This window comes from Melopsittacus undulatus, chromosome 6 (assembly GCF_012275295.1).
Source record: "Melopsittacus undulatus isolate bMelUnd1 chromosome 6, bMelUnd1.mat.Z, whole genome shotgun sequence".
Taxonomy (NCBI): domain Eukaryota; kingdom Metazoa; phylum Chordata; class Aves; order Psittaciformes; family Psittaculidae; genus Melopsittacus; species Melopsittacus undulatus.
Genome location: NC_047532.1, coordinates 51,356,465 through 51,376,694, shown reverse-complemented (window position 1 = coordinate 51,376,694; position 20,230 = coordinate 51,356,465). Strand labels below are relative to the sequence as shown.

Genomic DNA, 20,230 nt, shown 5'->3' with positions numbered 1-20,230 from the left:
GTTATATGATTCAGGGAAAAAAAGAGTTGATACAAGCATATACAAAAGTCTATCACTCAGATCTTATAAATAATAGTAACAGTGATACCTTTCCTACCATGATTGTTCCACATAAGTATCTCTTTTTGTTAGAAGTAGTTACTTCATAGAGAAAAATAAATAAAATGTAATTTCAGCTTGTTTTGAGCAGCAAAAATTGGCTGGAGCTGTAATGTGGTGCTCTTGACACCAGTTACTTTCTCCTCCAGTCACTTGTCACTGATCTGGAGGAATCTAGTGATACCTAACGCAATGTCTGTTACTTTTGCTCTGAAGCTATACAAAAATGAGCAATCACTGAGTCCGGGTAAGCACCACTATTCAAAGATTTAAATTATAGGGTAAGCCAACCGTGAAATGTTTTCTAACCACAAGGATTTTAATTTAAACAACTGCAGAACTGGCTCAAGAATGCACAAGCAGTTCAGGACAGGAGGCACCCAGCAAACCCCACCATCATCCTCATTTACTCAGAGGAACTTGGAAGGGCCTCTCCCAGAGCCCACCAGCAGGTATCTGCTCCACAGGAACCTGGCTCCTGTTAATCCTATTGCAACATGGGTACCTCTCTGTAGGAAAGATACTACTCTGGGCTTCTAGTCACAATAACAAATACTGCCATAGCAATCAGCTAAGGGAGAAAAACAGGAAACATTGTGGCTGGACAATGAATTAAGGTATATCATGTATTTAAAAGCAATGGGAAAAGTATGTGTGACTCCTAATATGCTGGTTAGTAAAAGTCTATTTGGAGTTCAGTGTCCAAGCAGGCCATATTAAAGTGCACAGTTTTATGCATACTTGATTTCCATGTTTATTTTCTAACTATTTTAATGGGCCTTGTAAATTCTAGCCTAGAGGAGGTCAGAGACAGAAAAAGACATCATGATAAAAGGGATTGACAGAACTCTAGTTTAGATCCAGAGGTCTCTGGGAGATGCAGAAGATGAGTCCCTGCACCCAGGATCTCCTGAGCATGGACAGGCAGAAAACCCAAGCAGCAAATATGCAGAGAGGTTTTACACAAGATAGCAATAAAGCATTTTTTTCCTCTTCTGAGCACACCTTCGTTTGTCACAGTTTAGTGAATTACCTGGATACAAACACATACACAGACCAAAACCTGCAAACACAAGCGCTCCATTGGGTTGCTAAATGATTAACCTGATTCATATTCAGACTTAAATTTTAACTGTATCTACTTTCAAGCTGAGCTCAGCATCAACACATGTATTTTATTTTCAAAGGCTTCTTTTGACCACTTCTAGGTAGACTGGCTCACACATGGGCTCATCTGCAGAATTTGAGACCATGGATGAACTTGACCACCAAACTTGAGTCCAAGATACTGACTGAAATGCAGCTCCCTACAAGTGCTGGGATCTCCATGAATGAGGAAGATGACCACCCTGTACCTGCCATTTACATAAAGATATAGGCTATTTATGAAAAATGGTCATTTAACTAAAATGTTTTTACAGATATTTATGCTGATTTCAGAACAACATATAAAAGTGTAACATTGCCATTCCCACAGTGGGGAGAGATTCTCTTAACTCTAGTGATGACGGTGACCTACACCCCAGGCATCTGGCCTGAGCTTGTAACTGACCTGCTAAGACACAGAAACTGTTTACATAATTTAGTGCTGATTCCATTGTTAGGTAAGTTCAGTCATTTGCCAGTTTAATTATTATTTCAATATTATTGCAAAAATACTATTTTAACTCTTATCCTACTGAACCACCTTCTGAATTTAGCAGCCCAGAAAGGTATTATTTTAATAATCTCATCTCTTCCAAGATTATTTGAATTTTGTTAATGCATGACAGTGAATTTCTGAGAAAGTAAAAAGAGAGAAACTAAATAATGAGAAGCTTTCAGCAGAAGGACTTAACTACTGGACAGAGTATAACTTTTAAGCATTATTGTCAAATGAGCAAGAGCAACACCTACCACACATTTGGGTTTGCTGCCTGCCACCAGATTGGCCAGAAAGTCTTCATCGTAGAGCTGGCTAAAAACATGGGCATCATACGCCACCATTATGGAGATTTCTTCCATCATTTTGCCGGCAAGCTGCCGTTAGTGGCCAGAGCAGGTTGGTAATTCAAGGCTGCACCTTGGCTCAGTTCCGTGCCAGTTGTTCACACCCACCCGAAGAAGCTAATGAGGAGGGAGTGTCACGAGAGAAAATATGACCCAGCAGATCAGCTCCCGTGTGGGTTTTCCTCTCACAGGTCCCTTTTATGATCACGGGAAGCACGTAAGAAACACCTGCTCACAGTCCCAACACCCAGCTTGCAAAAGGCATTTGCCGAAGTTTGTTGAAAGCCAGGGAACTTGTTTTAATTCCAGTATCTGAAGATGAAAAAGCAGTAGCCAAGTCAGGTTAGTATGAAGCAAGAAAAGATCCGTCAGTGCTTGACAGGGGGACTGGAATCACTTCTGTTCTTCTCAAACTTTGTAGCAATTGTTTATTCTTTATATCCAGTTTTCTCCTGTGAAAGCTGATATTGTTATCAGTTTCACTTCCCAATGAACTGCATTTTCCTGCTTATTTGTAAATTCACAGACTGGTGTAATTACGATTTCTTGCAGATGCTCTTTGTGATTTTCCACAAGTTTCTAAATCTCTCCTTTAAAATCATTAATAACACTCACTTCCACTTCTACACAGACCTGAACTGTATTTTGTGCTATGCAGATACTTTGATTTTAGCAGGAAGTTGATGGCATCAAGTCGCAACCCCCCCACAAAGAGTCCTTCAGTTTCCACTTGTAACACAGAGGGAAACAGCCATGCAAAATGCAGTGAAAGCTGTAAACACTTCCTTGAATAAACTCGCACCTCCACAAGTGAAATAAAACCAATTTATGCAAACAGAATTTTCCACAGTAGGTTTTCAACCTGAATCTGGGATGGGTTTGCTTTTAATCAAGAAATATATGATATCTCTTGTCTATGAGTCCTAAACAGCGAAGCTGACTTCCAAATTGCTCCTTACTTTCTAATTCATTTTCATAACACCTATCTGACACACAGAAAAAAACAGCACAAGGAAAAAAAAGGGAAAATCATTAAAAAAAACACAGTATTCTCAAAACTACAAATGAAAATCTAGAAAATAATAACTGATTTGAAGAAACAAACAAAGTATCCCCAAAAGAAATTCCTTTCAAGACACTTTGGCAAGGTAAAATTCTGAATCAAATCAACACTTCTGTTTGGACTCATCCACTACATCTTTAATCTTCTCTGGAAGCCTTTTGTTCTTCCTAGTGAAAAATCGTACCTGCTCAAGAAAAAGACATCATTTAGCTGTGTATTTGTCTCCAAAAAGCGTATGTGCTGGATGCAGCTGACAGAAAATTTCCAGTTCAGGTTGGCGGTAGCATATGGTTAGACTCTCTTTCCTGAATAAACAGGGTCAGACCCACCCTGCTTTTCTCTTTTTCCTGTGTTCCTGGCATATCTTTATCAAAGATTACATAGGTATCTAAATAGCACCAGGTGCTATTTGCATTAGAATAGGAAACTTGAGCAACAGCTGTAGTGTACAGGATTAAAAACTCAACATCTCTTTCACTTAAATAGAGGGCAAAATTACATGTTATTGCTAGGAAACAGAGAGAGTTCTAATAGGCTTATGGCAAACAAAAAATGCAGCACTTGAAGTTAAATCCTTGAGATTAAAGCAGATTCTGATCATGCTTAACCCTTGCAGGAGGAAGAAAGGTATTTTTCCTTTGAAATGTACCTATAGTACATTATTTTTAATTCTTCTTTGGAGGCTTGAAATTTTTCCACTTAATTCCCACAGCAGAAGTATTTTGGACTCCAATCCTGAAGCAATATCCACCTCACGAGACCGCTCTCCTTGTCAGCCACATGAAAATCATACCTGCTCTGCTAAATCCTGCTTAGGTTTTCCAAGGTGCTTTAAATGACCGCTTCCTCTTCACTTTCATTGCCTTGTGGGGTGGGTTTATTTTTTCTTGTAGCAAAAGTTCAAAGTGTAAGACTAACAGTGGCTCCTCCTCGGCTGCCTCCGAGGTGTGCTGACAAAGGCACCTGTTGTAATAGGTAAAGAAATCCCTTCCCACAACTCCTCCCACCCTGCTGACACCCACTCCCGAGGCTCCCAACAGGGGCTGACTTTACATTGGAACAGTCATGTAGGCTCAGGGGAGGGAGCAGGCGGTGTAACAAACAACATTCCCATGTTAGTAAGAGACCAATTTAATTCTGCAGCAAGGGCAGGACGTGGAGAATGCAAATTATCAGACACACTCTGCAGCTGCAGCCACCTGAACCCCTCCTCTGATCTAGCCAACAGGCATTTCTATTTATAAGGAACTATATGGACCAGAACCTATACTCCCTTGTAGTTTTTCATCTTAAACAGAAAGGTTAGGAAGATGTAACAGCACTAAATCTACAGGTTACTATTGTGTTATTGGCTGAATAATTCTTCTCATATCTATTCTTAACAAAGGGCTTATAATTCTGGCATGTTCTAACTAGCTATTTCAAGAAGTAGCAACTGATTTTGATGTTGACTAATGCATATCTTTGCAAACGATGTTTTTCAGCTGTTGTTTCAAGCCAATGGGCTGAGCTGCCCACGAATCCCTAAGAACCTTCATTTTCCATCCGTATTAATGGTCTGTGCTACACTCTGAATCAGTGCATGAAATCTTATCGAGCCAGCTAAACTAAACCTTTTGAATTAAACTGACTGAAGTAAACACGTCCACCCAGACACAGTAGTAGCATGCTCACACCAAATGAACTGAAAAGGAAAAGGCAAGCAGAGAGGTAACCCTTCACCACCTCTTCAGGCCGCACTACACCATCCTCCCAGTGTTTCAATACAGAGCCTTCCCCTCAGCCAGGGTTTCTGAATGCTGAAGTGATAAATAATCTATCAAAAGACAATGAAAACCAAGTAGGGCAGCTTCATATTCTTTAAAGCAAATAGTACTTCTCTGTATAACAGCATGTCTATCTTGCAGGAATACAGTCCCCTCCACAACATAGTTTTGAAAGCATACCTCCAAAGCAGGAATTTTTGGAGAAGCAGCTCAATCAAGCAGTCAGGATGAGAGAGGAGAGCCAGCAGAAGGACAGGTAAGCTGCAGGAAACTGTTATCTAATAAAGGTAAGCAGCCCTAACTACAGTTGTTGGGATTTATATCCTGGTGAATAACAGAGGTGAATGGAAAATTCCTGAACTGAGCAAACCAGCTAGCTTAGCAAAGCAAAATCCTGCTCTCTCCCAAGATAAATTCACTCTCACTCCACCCCCAGGAATGTCTTGCTGCTATCTGATGGGGATAGGATCTTCTGATAGACTGGAAAGCGTTACGTATGTGAGGTATGTGCAGCTTCTCTCTAAGCGCTCCACTCCTGCCACCACATTTCTGAAACACAAAGGCATTTCCTGCAATTTGCTTTTCACGTATTAATGAATCTGGAAAGATCACAGCAGTCTTCAGATAAGGAAGCATGAAACTCCTTTCAGAGCACTTGGAATGGCATTTGGCAGCCTTTAAGATAAATATACAGGGTTTTTCCCCCAGTGGGAATGAATAACAGTAGTATCACACTCTTCGTAATTCCCTTTCCCAGTAATGACCTGTAAGAACTGCTTCAAACATAACCAGCAAGTGAAAAACACGGGTAACAAGTCAAACACCGAGACTTCCGAAGCACAATTACATTCTCTCCTCACCCACAAAGCGCTTGCTGACCATCAGAGAACAGCAGATAGCCACACCTTCTGTCCACACACTAGGTCACCTGCAGTGCCACCTAAAGCCCTGGTAGACATTGTGGCTGCCCTCAGGAGGTCACCCTGCTGTGCCAAACCCTTGGCCATGCCAAATGCCTGTGCTAGACTGAAAGGCAGGGGAGCAGCTGCCGGTCCCTTGCACGTGTGGTTATTCCAGCAGAATAAGGAGCAAAGCATTTAGTGCTGTGCTGGTGCAGCCTTTGAGAAGGCTGTGATTTTGTTCCAGTTTTAGACATCAGAAGGTAAATACCTTTAGACGTATTTTTGGATTCAAAGTGAGAATGGAACACTAAACCATTGCTCACAGGAATGCCCATTCAAGAAAAGAGTTACCAGGCTCAGGCTGATCTACAGTTCAGCAATTGCCTCTCCAAGTTTTATTTTTATTATTTAAAATGTCAAATAACATGGCCCTTTTTTTTTTCCCCAAAGAAGTGGGTGTGTGCACCTGTGTTTCTCCTAAAATTATCCACCAAATGTGTGGAAAAATCTGGGCTTGATGTGCTCTAGCATATGTACTTACATGGGTAAATCGTCCCAATTTGCAGCTACACCGCATTCTCCTGATATGAAAGCAGGCAAGATTGTAAACTCATTTTCACAGATTAAAGCCAGCAAAGCAATCCTGCTGGAGAGAGTGAATGTTTCCCTCCCAGCTGCGGCAGAGGTCAGTGTGGCTGGAATTGCTGAGGCAGAGGCGCGCCTGACAAACCAGTGATGCTGGCATGCACCCCCCCCCCCCCAATGTAAATGTGTAGCCCATTGTAGGGAAAAGCTGAGAATTTCGGAATCTTCATTTTAGGTTGCCTGCCTCCTGAATGATTTACTGTAAGCACACACAATAAAAGAGGGCAGTGCTATCATCCTGGTAGCCTTTAGTCTTGAGAAAAGCACTAACAGCAAAGTGAGTGCAAAGGCAGAGGAACCCTTAAAAATTTATTCAGTGCTTCATTATGTATTAAAATGAATGTACCAAATATACCAAAATACCCAAATCCCTTTCTTCCAGCCTACCCAAATCAGCCGCATGCCACACAAAGACCTAGTCCCATGCAAAACTGTTAATTAGTGTCACTCCTAAACTGCAAAGGGTGGAAGAGCAGGCCAACCAATAGCTCCCCAACCTGTTGAAGGTCACTCCCTGTATTTTTAAAAGCACATTCTCGATTAATCCTGTTCGGTGTATTTGTTCTGCTTCTCAAAGAGATGGTTATTAAGGCTCGCGCTGCATTTCAGGTTTTACATTAACTTGAAACTGCAGCTAAACAAGGGCATGAAGCTGCCTAAAACAAATCCGCCCATTTTGATTCCTGAAAATGATATGAACTTGAAGAAGATTAAACAATAGTGCAGCTGGGATGCCAGCCTACAGGTATATACTTATTATTCAGCCCAATCTATTCCAGAGGATTTTGCAGCCTTTTAAATTAACTCATGACTCTTTTTTGATTTTTAATTCATTAAATACACATTTTTACTTTATGTTTTCATATTTCTTTTCCACACTGCCGGTACCACTTTCTAAAGGCACTAGAAATTATTTCCTTTCTTCAGCTGAGTTTCCTTCAGATGTCAACTGTACAGCACAAGTATCCTGCTTCATGAAATTCCTTCTTGTCTGTCAAGAGTCTGCATTACCGTTGGGATGATTTTGCTTGCCTATGTTTTTCCAGTGCCAAAGGCAGCACAGGGCTCAGAGCAGTCCAAACTACTGGTGCAGGTTACTGCATGGCTCTGCAAAGAGCTACAGTCTGACAGGTGATGGAGGCAGTGAGGGAGAGGAACAAGAAAAGAGCCAGACATCCCTGAATCAGTATTGCCGCTAAGTAAAAGGAATACTGAATCTTATTGTGAGATTTTGGACATCCTTGCCTTTGGCTGTATACTGTAGAACAGGTTTTACAGTTTATTCAGAGCATACACTGTATGCAAAACCCAATATAACTGACTGAGGTTTAGAACAAAGCTGAGCATGTTTTCTACTTCCCCATCCCTTTATTTTAGCAAAATAGGGAATTTTTTTACCCCTGTTTGCAGGGTGTGGTACTGGTGAGTTCCACAACATGCCAATGGGTGCTTCAGCCTAATGCACTGTGAGTGGGGCCATGCTAGTTTGCACTGCAGAAAGCCCTACAGAAATCATTCAGAGCGAAAAGGCAAAAATTCCTAAGCAGACTTAGTGTGTAATTTCCTGGAAACCAACAGGCTTCTGCCACCCATTTCATATTTCACTCCTTCTCTCTGGGGACCCATTTTTTATCTCCTCCCAGTTCAGTGATGGCAGACCCCCATAAACACCACAGCTGAGGGAGGTGGCAGCAGTTCAAAAGCAGGATATATCCCCAGGACCTTCCTACACCTGTCCAAGGCCATGGCCAGTGTCTCCTGAATCTATGCCCTCAGAGCCGAAACAATACAAACAGGCCCCTTCAGCTGCTGAAGGTGCAAACATTAACAATAGGTTTGCCACTGTAAATGTCTTTGATATATATTCCCCCAGGCTATTGATCCAACAACTGAAAAAATGTTTGTATGGCATTTAGACCATGCAAATGCCACTGAGAGCTAAGCTCTATTATAAACTGATCCTAACCCAACACTACCTGTGAAACGCACTTTAAACTTGTTGCATTTATCACTTCAACTGGTATTGAGAACAACAAAATGGGCTCAAGCATATTTGTCAAGGAAATTAGCACAGCAGCTGCATAGAAATGCTTTACACTTACAATTATTTATATGGATTTCTGGCCTGGTTTCAGTATAGCTTGATTCAGGGATTTCACCCAAATTGCCCACAAGCAAGCGGAGCCAGATTTTATCAAGCAAAAGTTTCATCAGAGTAACAGACTTAGTTCAGGCTTCATACAAATGATAATCATACAGCAAATATATATCTGTATCACTACCTTCACCCATGGTCTACTGTCTTCTCATTTACAGCATATGATCAGCAAACAAAAGATATCACTTAACATCAACTAGCACATTAAATAGTATCCATCACATGAAGAGAATCTCACTGGGGCCCAGGACCCAGGCCTTTTCATTCCAAACCCACACACAACTTTCTTTCTGAAAGAAGGTATTATCCCCGTACCTTTCTTTCCCACCCCAAAGAGGGTTAACAGTTCTATGTACCTCCCAGAGGAAGATTAATAAAGGCTAAATTAATGGAAAATGCAAAATTATAAGTGGTATTGTTATTGTTGTGATTTTTATAAAGTTGTCTGGCAAGTCTTCTCCAGAATGCTGTTAAGTGTCTTGTGAACTAGCCATACTGCACATCAAGAGCGCAATGACATGTTTACCTGGATGACCTCTCTGAAGCTCCCTGTATTACATCAGATTTTAGTATCTTTACTGATGGTTACTTTGTACCTGACTTTTAGCCTGAGATGAGAAAAAAAGGAGAATGAACAAAAGGCTGGAGAGTTACTATGAGAAAATCTTGTAATTAAATAAGAGAAAGGCAGGACCACAGCACATCCTCTGTCCATCAAAACCACTGGAGCTGGCTAGGCACAAACCCTACTGTGCAATGATGAGGCAGGGGCTGCTGTGCTGGTACCCCAGAAGCACCACGGCAAAGCCCCAGAAAGGTCTGTGGCCATGTGCTCTACCTGGAACCCCTGACAGAAGTCTCATGGAAAAGGTGAGGCATTTCTGTGTGTAAATAGCACAACAGTAATGGCATATTCCCAAAGCAAAAATAAATCCACAGTATGATTGCTTGGAAGATGAGATAAAGAGTAATGAAGACTCAAATGATGCAGGTGAGCAGGAAATGACACACCGTGTTAGATAAACTGGGCTAAACCAGACAGACTAGTCCAAGCTATATCAGCAGCTGAGGTATAGAAGTCACACTGATTGTGAGACTCGATCTAGACTGAGGCATGCTTGAAGACTCTGAAATGAGATTGTTTCATATATTAGAAGTACAAACTACTGACACTTTCCAGGAGAACAATGTGTCCCACAATGCTGGAGTGAAAAAGAAAAGCATTAACTTGGAGGTCAAAGGACTGAACGCAGCCAAGAGAGTCCAGAAAACAGCTCTTGTTCATATACATTTATACCACAGATGATTAACTGCAACATGATAGAGAAAGCATCTGACACGAAATCCATTGTCTGGGAAAGGCAGAAGGCAACTAAATCTCTGGTACTCTCCTGGACAAATTCCCCTGGAATTTGTACAGGTCAGCTCCAGAGCAGGAAGAAGCTCAGGGCTGTACAAGCCGATCAGCTGTGTAAGACTACCAGTGGCATCCACTAATCTAAGCTTCACATAATCCTTTGCTGCTAAATCCCTATTCATTACCATACAGTGCAGTGAAAGGCAAATTCTGTTCTCAGAAGACGATTTGAGAGACAAACTATTTCAGTGCTTAACTGTGCTGATCTAGGCTCCTACTGTGAAAATCTGCATCTATGTTTAATACTTCAATATACCACAGTGAGAAAAGCTTCTGTATTTACATACGATTTAAAGATTAACCTGTCTTGATTTGCCTGTTAATAAGCTTATTTTAGAAGCTCAAATGTATGGAGTGGGAGAGAAGGCAGGTTATTCCAGAAGTTGCCAAAGAACTCTCTACATGATAATGAGGTTATTTCTTCAGACACCAGAGACCAAAGATATTTCCATATACTTTTTTACTCTCCCCATTTGTCTTCTTCCAAGTTTGTCTTCTATTTAAAATCTGGACTATAGGTCTTTATTACTACTATTACTGTCTCTATGCATCTAAGAGATAAAAATAATACCACCACCACCACCACCCCCCTGGAACTGGTCCAGCTTAGCACAGCTGCCCACAGGGCAAGTAAACATTTTTATCTGGTATCCATGTGCTCAAGCTGGGCACAATGTAGTACTCAAGCTGAGGTCAGTATTTCTGCCATGTGTGCCAGGGCTGTGCTCCTGCGAAGCTCACTCCCTCCCAGTGTGCTGGAATGAATGAGAGCTAACTTTTGCTTGATTTTAAGAAAACCCCACAAACAAATAAAAACCACAAGAGCAAGCAAATTAAAACAGAGGATGCAATAAAATTTAGGATGTTTCACAAAAAAACTTTCTAAAAAGAGGCTTCTACCACCATAAAACTCCTCAATGTATTTCCAAAGCACACTTTTTTATCAGCAACATCATTATTTCCACTGTTTGGAAAAGTCGATACTCTAAGCAAAACAGGAGGAAAAAAAAAAAGCTAAAAAATGGAAAAAATTGGTTTATAAGCATGGAAAAGAGATACCATGCTTTTGTTTCTCTCAGTTTCAATGCTGGCTATGAACAAGGCAGCAGCTTCAGTCCACCACCCACTGGTATTCAGAAAGGATACCATCTATCAAATTTCAATCATGTGTTTACAGTTCAAATTAACAGGCGGAAAATCAGTGACTGCATTTGTTCATTCATTTGGAGACTGCAAGAATAAGCCCTATGATTTCATTCTTTTGCCTACAACAATAGTGAACTGAACCATTTAATTTAATGGTGTAAATAAGATGCTGATCTGAAAATGAAGAAAAATAAACCAACTGATAACAAACTAATAATTAATGTGAAAAAGAAAAACTGTATTGCTGTCTATATGTGACCTATGTAATGGTTTGGAAGGCTACAGATGCACCTGTAGGAGAATAACTCCGCTTCTTATTATTCGTTAAAACTAATTATTCTTTAAAAGTGGTGAAGGATTTGATGACCTTTCTCAGCTGTATGACGGTTGTTTGTTGGAAAGCAACACAATATTTTTCTTCAATAGGTATGTCTCATTGCAGAACTTCTTTACAGTTCTGCAAAATAACAGAAAATTCCTGGAAAATTAAACATGGACTCAGAAACACTCCTGAGACTGGCAATTGATTTAGCAGTACATTGACTGGGCTCCCCCAGTTTTATGGAGAGTGAAACGAATGAGTCGTACTGGTGATTCTTGTGACACAGCATATCCCTGATGTTGCACACTATTAACATTACTGAGACAGACCGTATCTCTACTGAACTGTCTTGGGGAAAAATAAGAATTAAAAGATAATTTCGTTAACACTACTTAGGTCTAAGAAATTGAGAAAGACCAGAAACATCTGAGTCAGACTTTTCTTATCTCTCATAATGAAGTATAACAGCAGCAAGAAAAAAAAGCTCACTGGGAGGTTAAGACTGATTGCCCTGACTTGGTGTCTCTTTTGGCAGCCTGTTATCAGTAGTACACTTCAAAACATTCAGGTTATTTTGTGGGCAATACCACATTTTTGTTCCCTTTTTTTTCCTATTAGGAACATATGACATGTGCTTCCTTTATCAGTAATGCTTGCATTCTTGTGCTCTTCTTGGATCTTTCACAGTTACAGAACTTCAGGGTATATACAGCTGGCTAGGCCCAACACTACTGAAGATAGTACACCAGGCTGCAGCACAAGCCAGTCATCAGACATAGCCCTAGGCAGCTATGTCTCCTGTAATGCCTTTATCAGCCTAAGTATGATTTATCCTTTCTCAGCACTGCAGACCACCCTACATTTTGCCAGAGCTCTGAAGGTTCTAGAGTACATCAGGTGGGAAGAGCCACAAGAAACAGAGATACCCACCCATACTAGCCTCTTGCCTGCCTCTGGGTGTAATTCAGGGTGTTAATTATCATCTGTTACTCCCTAAATACCTGACATCTTCCTATATGAAAGATCCTTTTCTTCATGTCTTCAGTTAATTAAATCAACATTGGCTGATTCAATCTTTTTAAGTGTCTCTGAAACAACTTCTCAGGGCAGTATGCCCTGGAATAAGTCTCCTGTGTTTTTTTCACAACTTAGTTGAAAAAATACCTGATAACTTAAATACTTGCCCAAACACCTAGCACATTTCTGAGTTCTATGTGAAGAACGGCACCAAAACATGCACACTATCACAAACAGCACAACTTGGCTTGTGAAATCTTAACCATTTTAAAAAAATACATGGAGGTGCAGGTCAGCAAAGGTTTTACAATCAGCGCTCCTCTGAATGTAAATAAAAAGTGGACATCCCGGTGACAGACACATCATAAATGATAAGAAGACCAAGAGTTCACTTTGAAAAAAATCGTAATACAGAATGAGCATGCCAAACCACACTCAGAAATACTTTTCCAAATAAGAAATCAAATGCTTGAAGCAAATAAGGGGAAAATTAAATCTGGACTTAAACCATCACCTTTTTCATCTCACTTTGATGTAAAAAAATTACATTTGACCTTGTGCATAACCCCTGTTCTTCAGGACTGCATGTACAAAACTAAGCATTCAGGTGCTTCTCTCTGTTCTTCTCCAGAGGGGGTCAGGTAGTGGTTGGATCATCAAAGCAGAACAATTATTTTCCTATCAAAAAGAAGCCTTCAACAAAAACTACTGCAGATAGAGAAGCTACCACTCAGCAGCAGCAGCCAAACACAGTAAGGAGAAGCCCAAAAGGCAACAGCTGTGGGAAAAGTGTACTCCAAAGACACAGCTCATGTATATTGTGTCTGCTTGCTGAAACTAAAAGGAAGGGGTGGGGGACGGACGACAGTTTGGTACCTGTTCATTCCAAATACAGGATCTATCCCCCTTTTCTCAAGCTACAGTATTGTGCTGGAGTAAAGATGTAAAAAACTGGAGCTTGTGAAAGCATCTGAATTGTTTCTGAAGCGTTTACTAAAGAGTGTGGCAGTTCTTTCACTAAAGTTATCATCGCAGTCTAACACCAGTGCTGACGTGACCAGTGCTATCACAACAAACACAGCCAGGCTCTGTACATCCACTTAATGCTTTCCTGGTTGTGAGAAGTGATTCAAAACAGTGGTCCTTATTTTCTGCTTGGCAGAACAGGATGTAATAGTACCCACAAACCACTTTGATATTCCCCCATTTTGGAAGCATACCTAGAACAAGCAGCACAGTTGCAGCTTCATTACACTTTTGCTATCTTCCTCTACCCGCCAGCAGCCATTACAAATGCCCTGCCAGTTTATCTATACACCAAACACTCCATCAGCAACCTGCTCCTCTCTTGATACAATTTAGGCCAAATCTGTGCCCTGGCCTGGATTCAAACCCCACCCTTCAAAAATGTAGTTGTTCCTGTAGAACGGCCTCTACAGCAAGGTTTTTCCAGCATTGCTGGGCAGGTGAAGGATAACCTTTGCAGATCTAGTTCGGCAACAAAAAGCCTGAAACAGGGACACAGCTGAAGTTAAAGCAGGCAGAAATAAAGTAAGCACAAAAATGGCTTAAAGCCATCTTTGTTCTGACCCTTTCTTTCTTCCATCAGAGACTGTTGGGACCAAATAGATTCCACAGCAGTCCATGGCCAGCTATGCCTCTGAGATATATTTCCGGCATACTCCTGGATGCCACTCGAGCTCGGCAAATATCATAAGGAGTTTGCTCAGCTGATGACCAGAAACGTCAGTGAAGAGGGTACTGGGTGATGCTGGAGAGAGGCCAAACAGCTATGCAAGTAAAGGCACCCTGCTGCAACACGGAGGCTTATGGCTCTACTTCCATGTTATGAAAAAACTATCTGTTTTGCTATATAAATAAATAACTTGTAAAAGCAAATAAATACGAATGAGGGTGGGCTGCAGAAAAGCAGCTAAACCGAGGCCCCTTCAGCATTTTGGAGGTTGCTTAGCAACAGGCTGGCTGCTGCAGGGATAAAGTAGCATGAAATTAGCAGTTTCTCAGCAAAAGACAAATTGAATGTAAAACTGGGGAGGTGGCCTCTGAGTGGTAGCAAGGAGAAAAGCATTAACTGGTGAATCTGATACAGTGGGCATCTTTTAGGAGTGCTTCCTGAGTGCTGCGGATCTTTAATTAACACAGCCAAGGGGCTTTGCCCTGCCTGGGTACTGATTAAATTCCAAAGCGTGCCTGGCAAGTTAATAATTCAGTCTCGAAAAAATTATGTCCATTACAGTCACCTCATGGGTTAATTACTTATTAACGATTTTAAATAGCTCAAACCCAATCATATCAGACTACCCTTGCTATATTAGTGCCCCCGACTACATACCATGTTTTCAGTTGCAGAGTTATCTAATATATTTCCTCATCAATTTCAGGTCTAGAATATCTCGATGCCACCTCTGCGTTCACTTAAGGAATTTGGTCCCCGTGACTCTTTTGAGTAACTCAATCTCAACAGCACAGATCCACTTGTTCTAGCCAAATAATTCCTCTAAACTATATTGCTTCTCTAGCCGTCTGGAACAACCTCATGTGGACACAGAGAATCATTATATAGACAACAGCTATTAAAGAGAACTGAGTAATGAGAATAGCAAGAACAACACGTACACATTTGATGGAAGACTGAAATGGGAATTTTGAATGAAGGATTTTTCTGGGTCATTTAATATGGGGCCAGATTGTACCAGTTACTTGTTTTCCACTGCTAAGTGTGTGTGAAGCTGGTCTCTGGCAGGAAGCCACAACCAGGAACCTGTATGGCGCATGATAGATTGAAAGGTGGTGTGGGACTGTGGTTGGGTCAGGAAAGATGCTAAGTGGCTTGTTCAGGCATTAAACTGGAGTAGGAAAGGGAAAACATAGTGTCCCTTTCCCCTAGCTTTTACACACACACAGAGCACTGATAACTTATTTTACTTCTTATTTACAGAACAGCTTCTATTTGCGTGGCACTTCAGAAACAGAGTAAGACCTGCCTGGGGGCCTATGTATGAACTGAAGTTGCTTGGAGCGTGGAAACTGCATTTCATCCTCCTTAGTGCTCCAACACAGTCCTTAATTGTATCTGTGACTGGGGTGGAGTGTATACAACCCATCACCAGTCCTGTAGGCAGTAAACTGCATTCTGTAGAGCAGACTGGCTGTTTTCGATCTTCATAATTTTCAGAATGATTTCTGGGTCCTTGGGGGCTGCACACAGAGACGCCTTTGGCAATATTTTGCTCTCCTATTTGTCTGGGGTTCAAAAGAAGGCAACTGAAGCTTACTGATGTAGCAAACACTTAGATGCCCTCCATTTCCTTAATGAGCCTATTAAGTGAATCTATCAAAGGTATAAGACATCTCAGAGGAAAGAAACACAGAGAGAGAACTGACTGTCCTGAGATATTCCTATTACATGTACACAAGAAAACAACCTATAGGTGACACAGTTAATTGGGAAACAATGTGATTCCCTTGCTGGAGAAGTGCCTCAACCTAAAATAACCTGACACTTTTCCTTTTTTCATAACCAGAGTTAGCTGTGCCTGAACATACAGCTGCACTGTCTGCTTCAGCTTCTCCTTCTCTGAATGGGAGATGATAAAATCCTGCTTCACAGAGTTTCTGTGAAATATTCATCCCTGGGGTATTTGGAAACTCAAGTGTCTGGTGAAACTGTTAGTGCTCCCTAAACTTGTGGAAAATAAGTGATTGAAGGGACACAGTCTTGGTTTAGGTCACAAGAACCAAAGACTGTGTGTCAAAACTCAGAAGGAATTTTATTCTTCATTTTCCTAAATGAGTCCTTGCAGGTGTACAACCTAGAATTTAATCTCCCCAGAGAGATTAAATAATACTGCTTTATTAATACAAATACACTGACTACCAGGCATACAGCAACTGGCTTATATCACTCTCCACCACACAGGATTTTATTTAAAAGGTTAACTATGACCCAATATTTCATATTTTCCAGTGCTTAGCCCCATTTTACAGGGAAGTGCTATTGCTTACGCAGCTGGTATCTGTGTGCATCACCTATTGAAGCTGGCTCACTAGTACATGCCAGGCTCAAGGCTCAGTGTAGCATAGACAGACTGCAGGCTCCCCCACCCTGGTACTGTAAGTGCTAGCAGCGCAGGTTAGAAAGGGAAGATACAGATGGATGAATGCAGAAGTGCCTCCTTCCCTTCACAGGACAGACAGATGGGGCAGTTGCCCGGCTGTGACACACATCAAGCACAAAAGCAGAGCCAGGCAAGATCATAAAAACAGGAAATTATCAGGGAAAGAGATTTTAGTAAGTGATGGTGCAGACAAGCCTAAATCTTGCATTCTGCTCATGTATTAAGAGTGGAAAAAAAAGGAAGCAGGAAGAGCAAATACAATCAGCAATACTTAGGAGTCTGAAAGAGAAGATGTACTAAAACATATGTTTGTTTCTCTTAAAATGTCACTCACTGTCAACTGTCACGGTTTCCAGACTTTCAGAATTGAATTATGTTGTAATTACCCCCTATTTGGACAGGGTCACAAAAATAAAAGCTCGATACTTTCCTATACTACAGTGCGTTGTTTGTTCCTTTCACTCCCATAGCAGCCAAGTTTCGTTTGCTGGTATCAACAAATTTGCCTTCAGAATAAAATGTTGGTTTCAGTCCATTAGTGTAGTGTAAAGCACATTAAAAAGTTAAGAGTCATCATTACTGATCTTTCTGAGAAGCCTCCCACAGAACAGAAATCTTTATCCTCTTGCTAACCCTTATAAATCACTTTCATCATAAAAGCAACAAAAAGCAAACAAACACAAAACCCATACCCATAAGCCTTAAAAACAGTTGCTCGTTCTTCACATTCCCTCATTGTTGAATAAAGACGTGAAATCCCTTACATCAGAGACTCAAAAACATGCCTCACTTTTTTCCACCTCTCCTCTTGTCCCAGATTTCTGTGATAGTATATAATCATAGAATCATAGAAGAGTTAGGGTTGGAAAGAACCTTAAGATCAAGTTCCAACCACCCTGCATGAGCAGGGATGCCTCACACTAAACCATGTCGCCCAAGACTTTGTCTGTCCAGCCTGGTCTTGAACACTGCCAGGGATGGGGCATCATCTTGTATGAAATTCCTGTATGATGGATCAAAGGTTGAAAATCCACAAGGCATATAGGTAACTAGTTCCCTTGTTTAAACAGGAAGCCTCTAAACACTGCTTGTGACAAAGTCCTTCTAAAAGACGTTACTGTTACTGACATTTTGTGGATACTATAACACAGAAAGATGGAAGGAAAATAAAGAGGGACACTGGTGTTCCCAGGGGAGCCAAGGTTCCCCACAAGTCCTCACCTGAGCTCTCAGCCCAGCACTGGATCTCTAAATGTGCTGCTCATTTCCTGCTTGCTTCAGCCATTAGGACCTCAGCCTGCTTCTGCTGCAGAAGCTGCCTGATGGACAGAGGTTAATGAGAGTGAGCAGAACACAAGACGGACCCTGGCACGGCCCACAGCCACCTGTCCTCCTAATTCACCTGAGCAATTGGTGCTGTGCCTCTGATGAACCCTTTCTCTTCAGGCTGGGATGTCCTCTGCTGCTGGAGAGCAAGAGCACGAGGTTTTTGAGGATTACCAAGGCCAGGCAGTTGCCTCCTTCCCATTCACACCCCTGCTCCTGACCCTGACCAGGCATGTTTTTATCAAATCCTGAAGTGCTTGGTGTTGTCATGCTGCTGGAGAAGATGGCTCTAGGGCAGCTTAGGGCAGAACAAACAAACACATTGCAAAAGCCGATTCTCCTGGGTAGAAAGTCACTGCCTTTGCAAGAACCCACTGTCAGAATGTCCTGCTTGGAAACACAAACTGTCCCAAGAAAGATGCTGCTTTCTTAACCAAATGTCCTTCCTCCTCAGAGAGGTACTCACTCTGCTTCATGCTGTGCTTGAAGGAAGTTCATTGTAATACAAACTTAAATTTTACTTTGTGCTACAAGAGAAGTGAGGGCCAAATTTGCCTCTGATCTTCCTGCTGCTATTAAGACCAACAGTATTTGTGTCTATAAAGGTCTATGCAAGTATGATGGTCTGTGATGAGCTTCTCTAATGAAGAAAATTGTGTACTGGGATCTATATTCTGCAGACACCAGAAAGTAGCACAACAGCCTCCTTTTGTTTCTTTCACTGAAAAAGAAATTGGCACTTACTGTTTTCAGGACTATTTAAAATTTGAAAATAATGCAGCAATAACAAGGTGCTGAAATACTTATTCTCTCACTTCTGACAGGTCGGGTAAATTGCAGCGTCATCAAAACCAACAGCCTGATAACAAAGTTTTCACCTATCGTTGACGATGGAAAAAGAAAAGAGCCCAAAGTGGGGAATATGGTTTATCAGAAGACTAAAGGATTATTGAATACAACATGTTGCAACAGGCTACCTCTGGGACAATGTGAGCAATTCAAACAAAGCATTCTCATTAGGCAGTGAGGAATCAAAGCCCTGATCCTTTTCCAATTTCTTCCACTCCTCTTGACTAGCTGAAATATAATCAATATTCCCTACTGTGTGAAGATGGAGCATCCCAGGTGGCACAATCAGGTGGCTTACTCAGACTGCCACGAAATTGCTCCTCATGAGGATGCAGGATAAGGTCATTGATCTTGTGCTCTAGACATGGGTTAACAAAAGGATTGATTAGATTAAAAAACAGCTGTTCAGACAATCACTTGAGTCCACTAAGAAATTTAGCTACAGTTTAATTCTGGGGGGTGTGGGGTGTCAAGGTCTTAACCTCTGAACCTCTCTAACCTATGTCAACCACAGCATACTTCTGTTAGTGGAAGTACACGTGTATTTCCTATTTGGGAGAGCAGTGATAAGGACCCCCTCCAGGTTTGTGCAATGTGCAGATGCAGCTGGGCTGGAGAGCTCTTGAAGCAGAAAATTTTGCAGCTCTGTTGTCACAGTAACTGGGTGACTCAACCTGACAGGCCATCTTTGGGCCTGAGCTGTGCACGCTGAATTCATGCCTATACTTCCTGATTTAAAAGAGTATTTATTATGCTGATTAATTACTTCAAGATGAGATTTTCTGTTGTTTTTTTTTTTCATGGCTTTTGACTAATTTCCCTTGCGGAATCAAATACTGTTTAAGAATTATTGTTGAGGAAATTGCATTAATTAAGCAAAGGAAGTTGAAAGAATAATAGATATATACAATAATGTAATGAGGACTTGATCTTCCTCTGCTGCTTGAACAACTGAATAAAAAACTGAGATATATGGTCATGGCTTCCCAGCAAACAGACCCGTAATAATTCTTTTTAACTTTTTCCTGTCCTTTAAACTTTTGTTATAGAGATAAGGAATGTGGGGAAGTAAAAGCAAAGAGAAGGAACCCGTCATCCCCTCCACGGCTTCCACAACTCATCAGGTACACCTGTAGGGCTGGGGGTACACATATGAAATACCAGTAACAGCAATGAACTGCTAAGAGAGACTGCCAGATGTGGCAATCACCTCTCTGCCCAGGTGTTCACAGTACTGCATGGAAAAATAGTAATTCACAGAAGAATTATTTCAGACTTAAGCAGTACAAAACAGCCAAACACCATGATATTTAAAAATTTGCAAAAAAGAGCAAACCAGCACATTGTCATTCTTAAGTAAAATGAAACACCTCTACTTATTCTCCACACAGA

The 20,230-nt window shown here is 41.2% G+C and overlaps 1 protein-coding gene across 13 annotated transcripts in view; it reads right to left on the bottom strand.

The window, feature by feature from the left end:
• Window positions 1-20,230, bottom strand: part of RABGAP1L (RAB GTPase activating protein 1 like) — a 249,794-nt gene that overhangs the window by 28,129 nt on the left and 201,435 nt on the right. Inside the window, exons 1-2 of one of the 13 annotated variants that reach the window (XM_031049982.2) lie at window positions 3,945-4,130; window positions 1,996-2,400 (exon numbers count right to left, since the gene is read on the bottom strand). The exons of 8 other annotated variants lie outside the window; for them this stretch is intronic. In XM_031049982.2, coding sequence (XP_030905842.1) covers window positions 1,996-2,106 — 111 coding nt within the window. In that variant the 5' untranslated portion in view covers window positions 2,107-2,400; window positions 3,945-4,130. 4 more of the 13 variants (XM_031049987.2, XM_031049986.2, XM_031049989.2 and 1 more) reach the window with 4 other exon arrangements.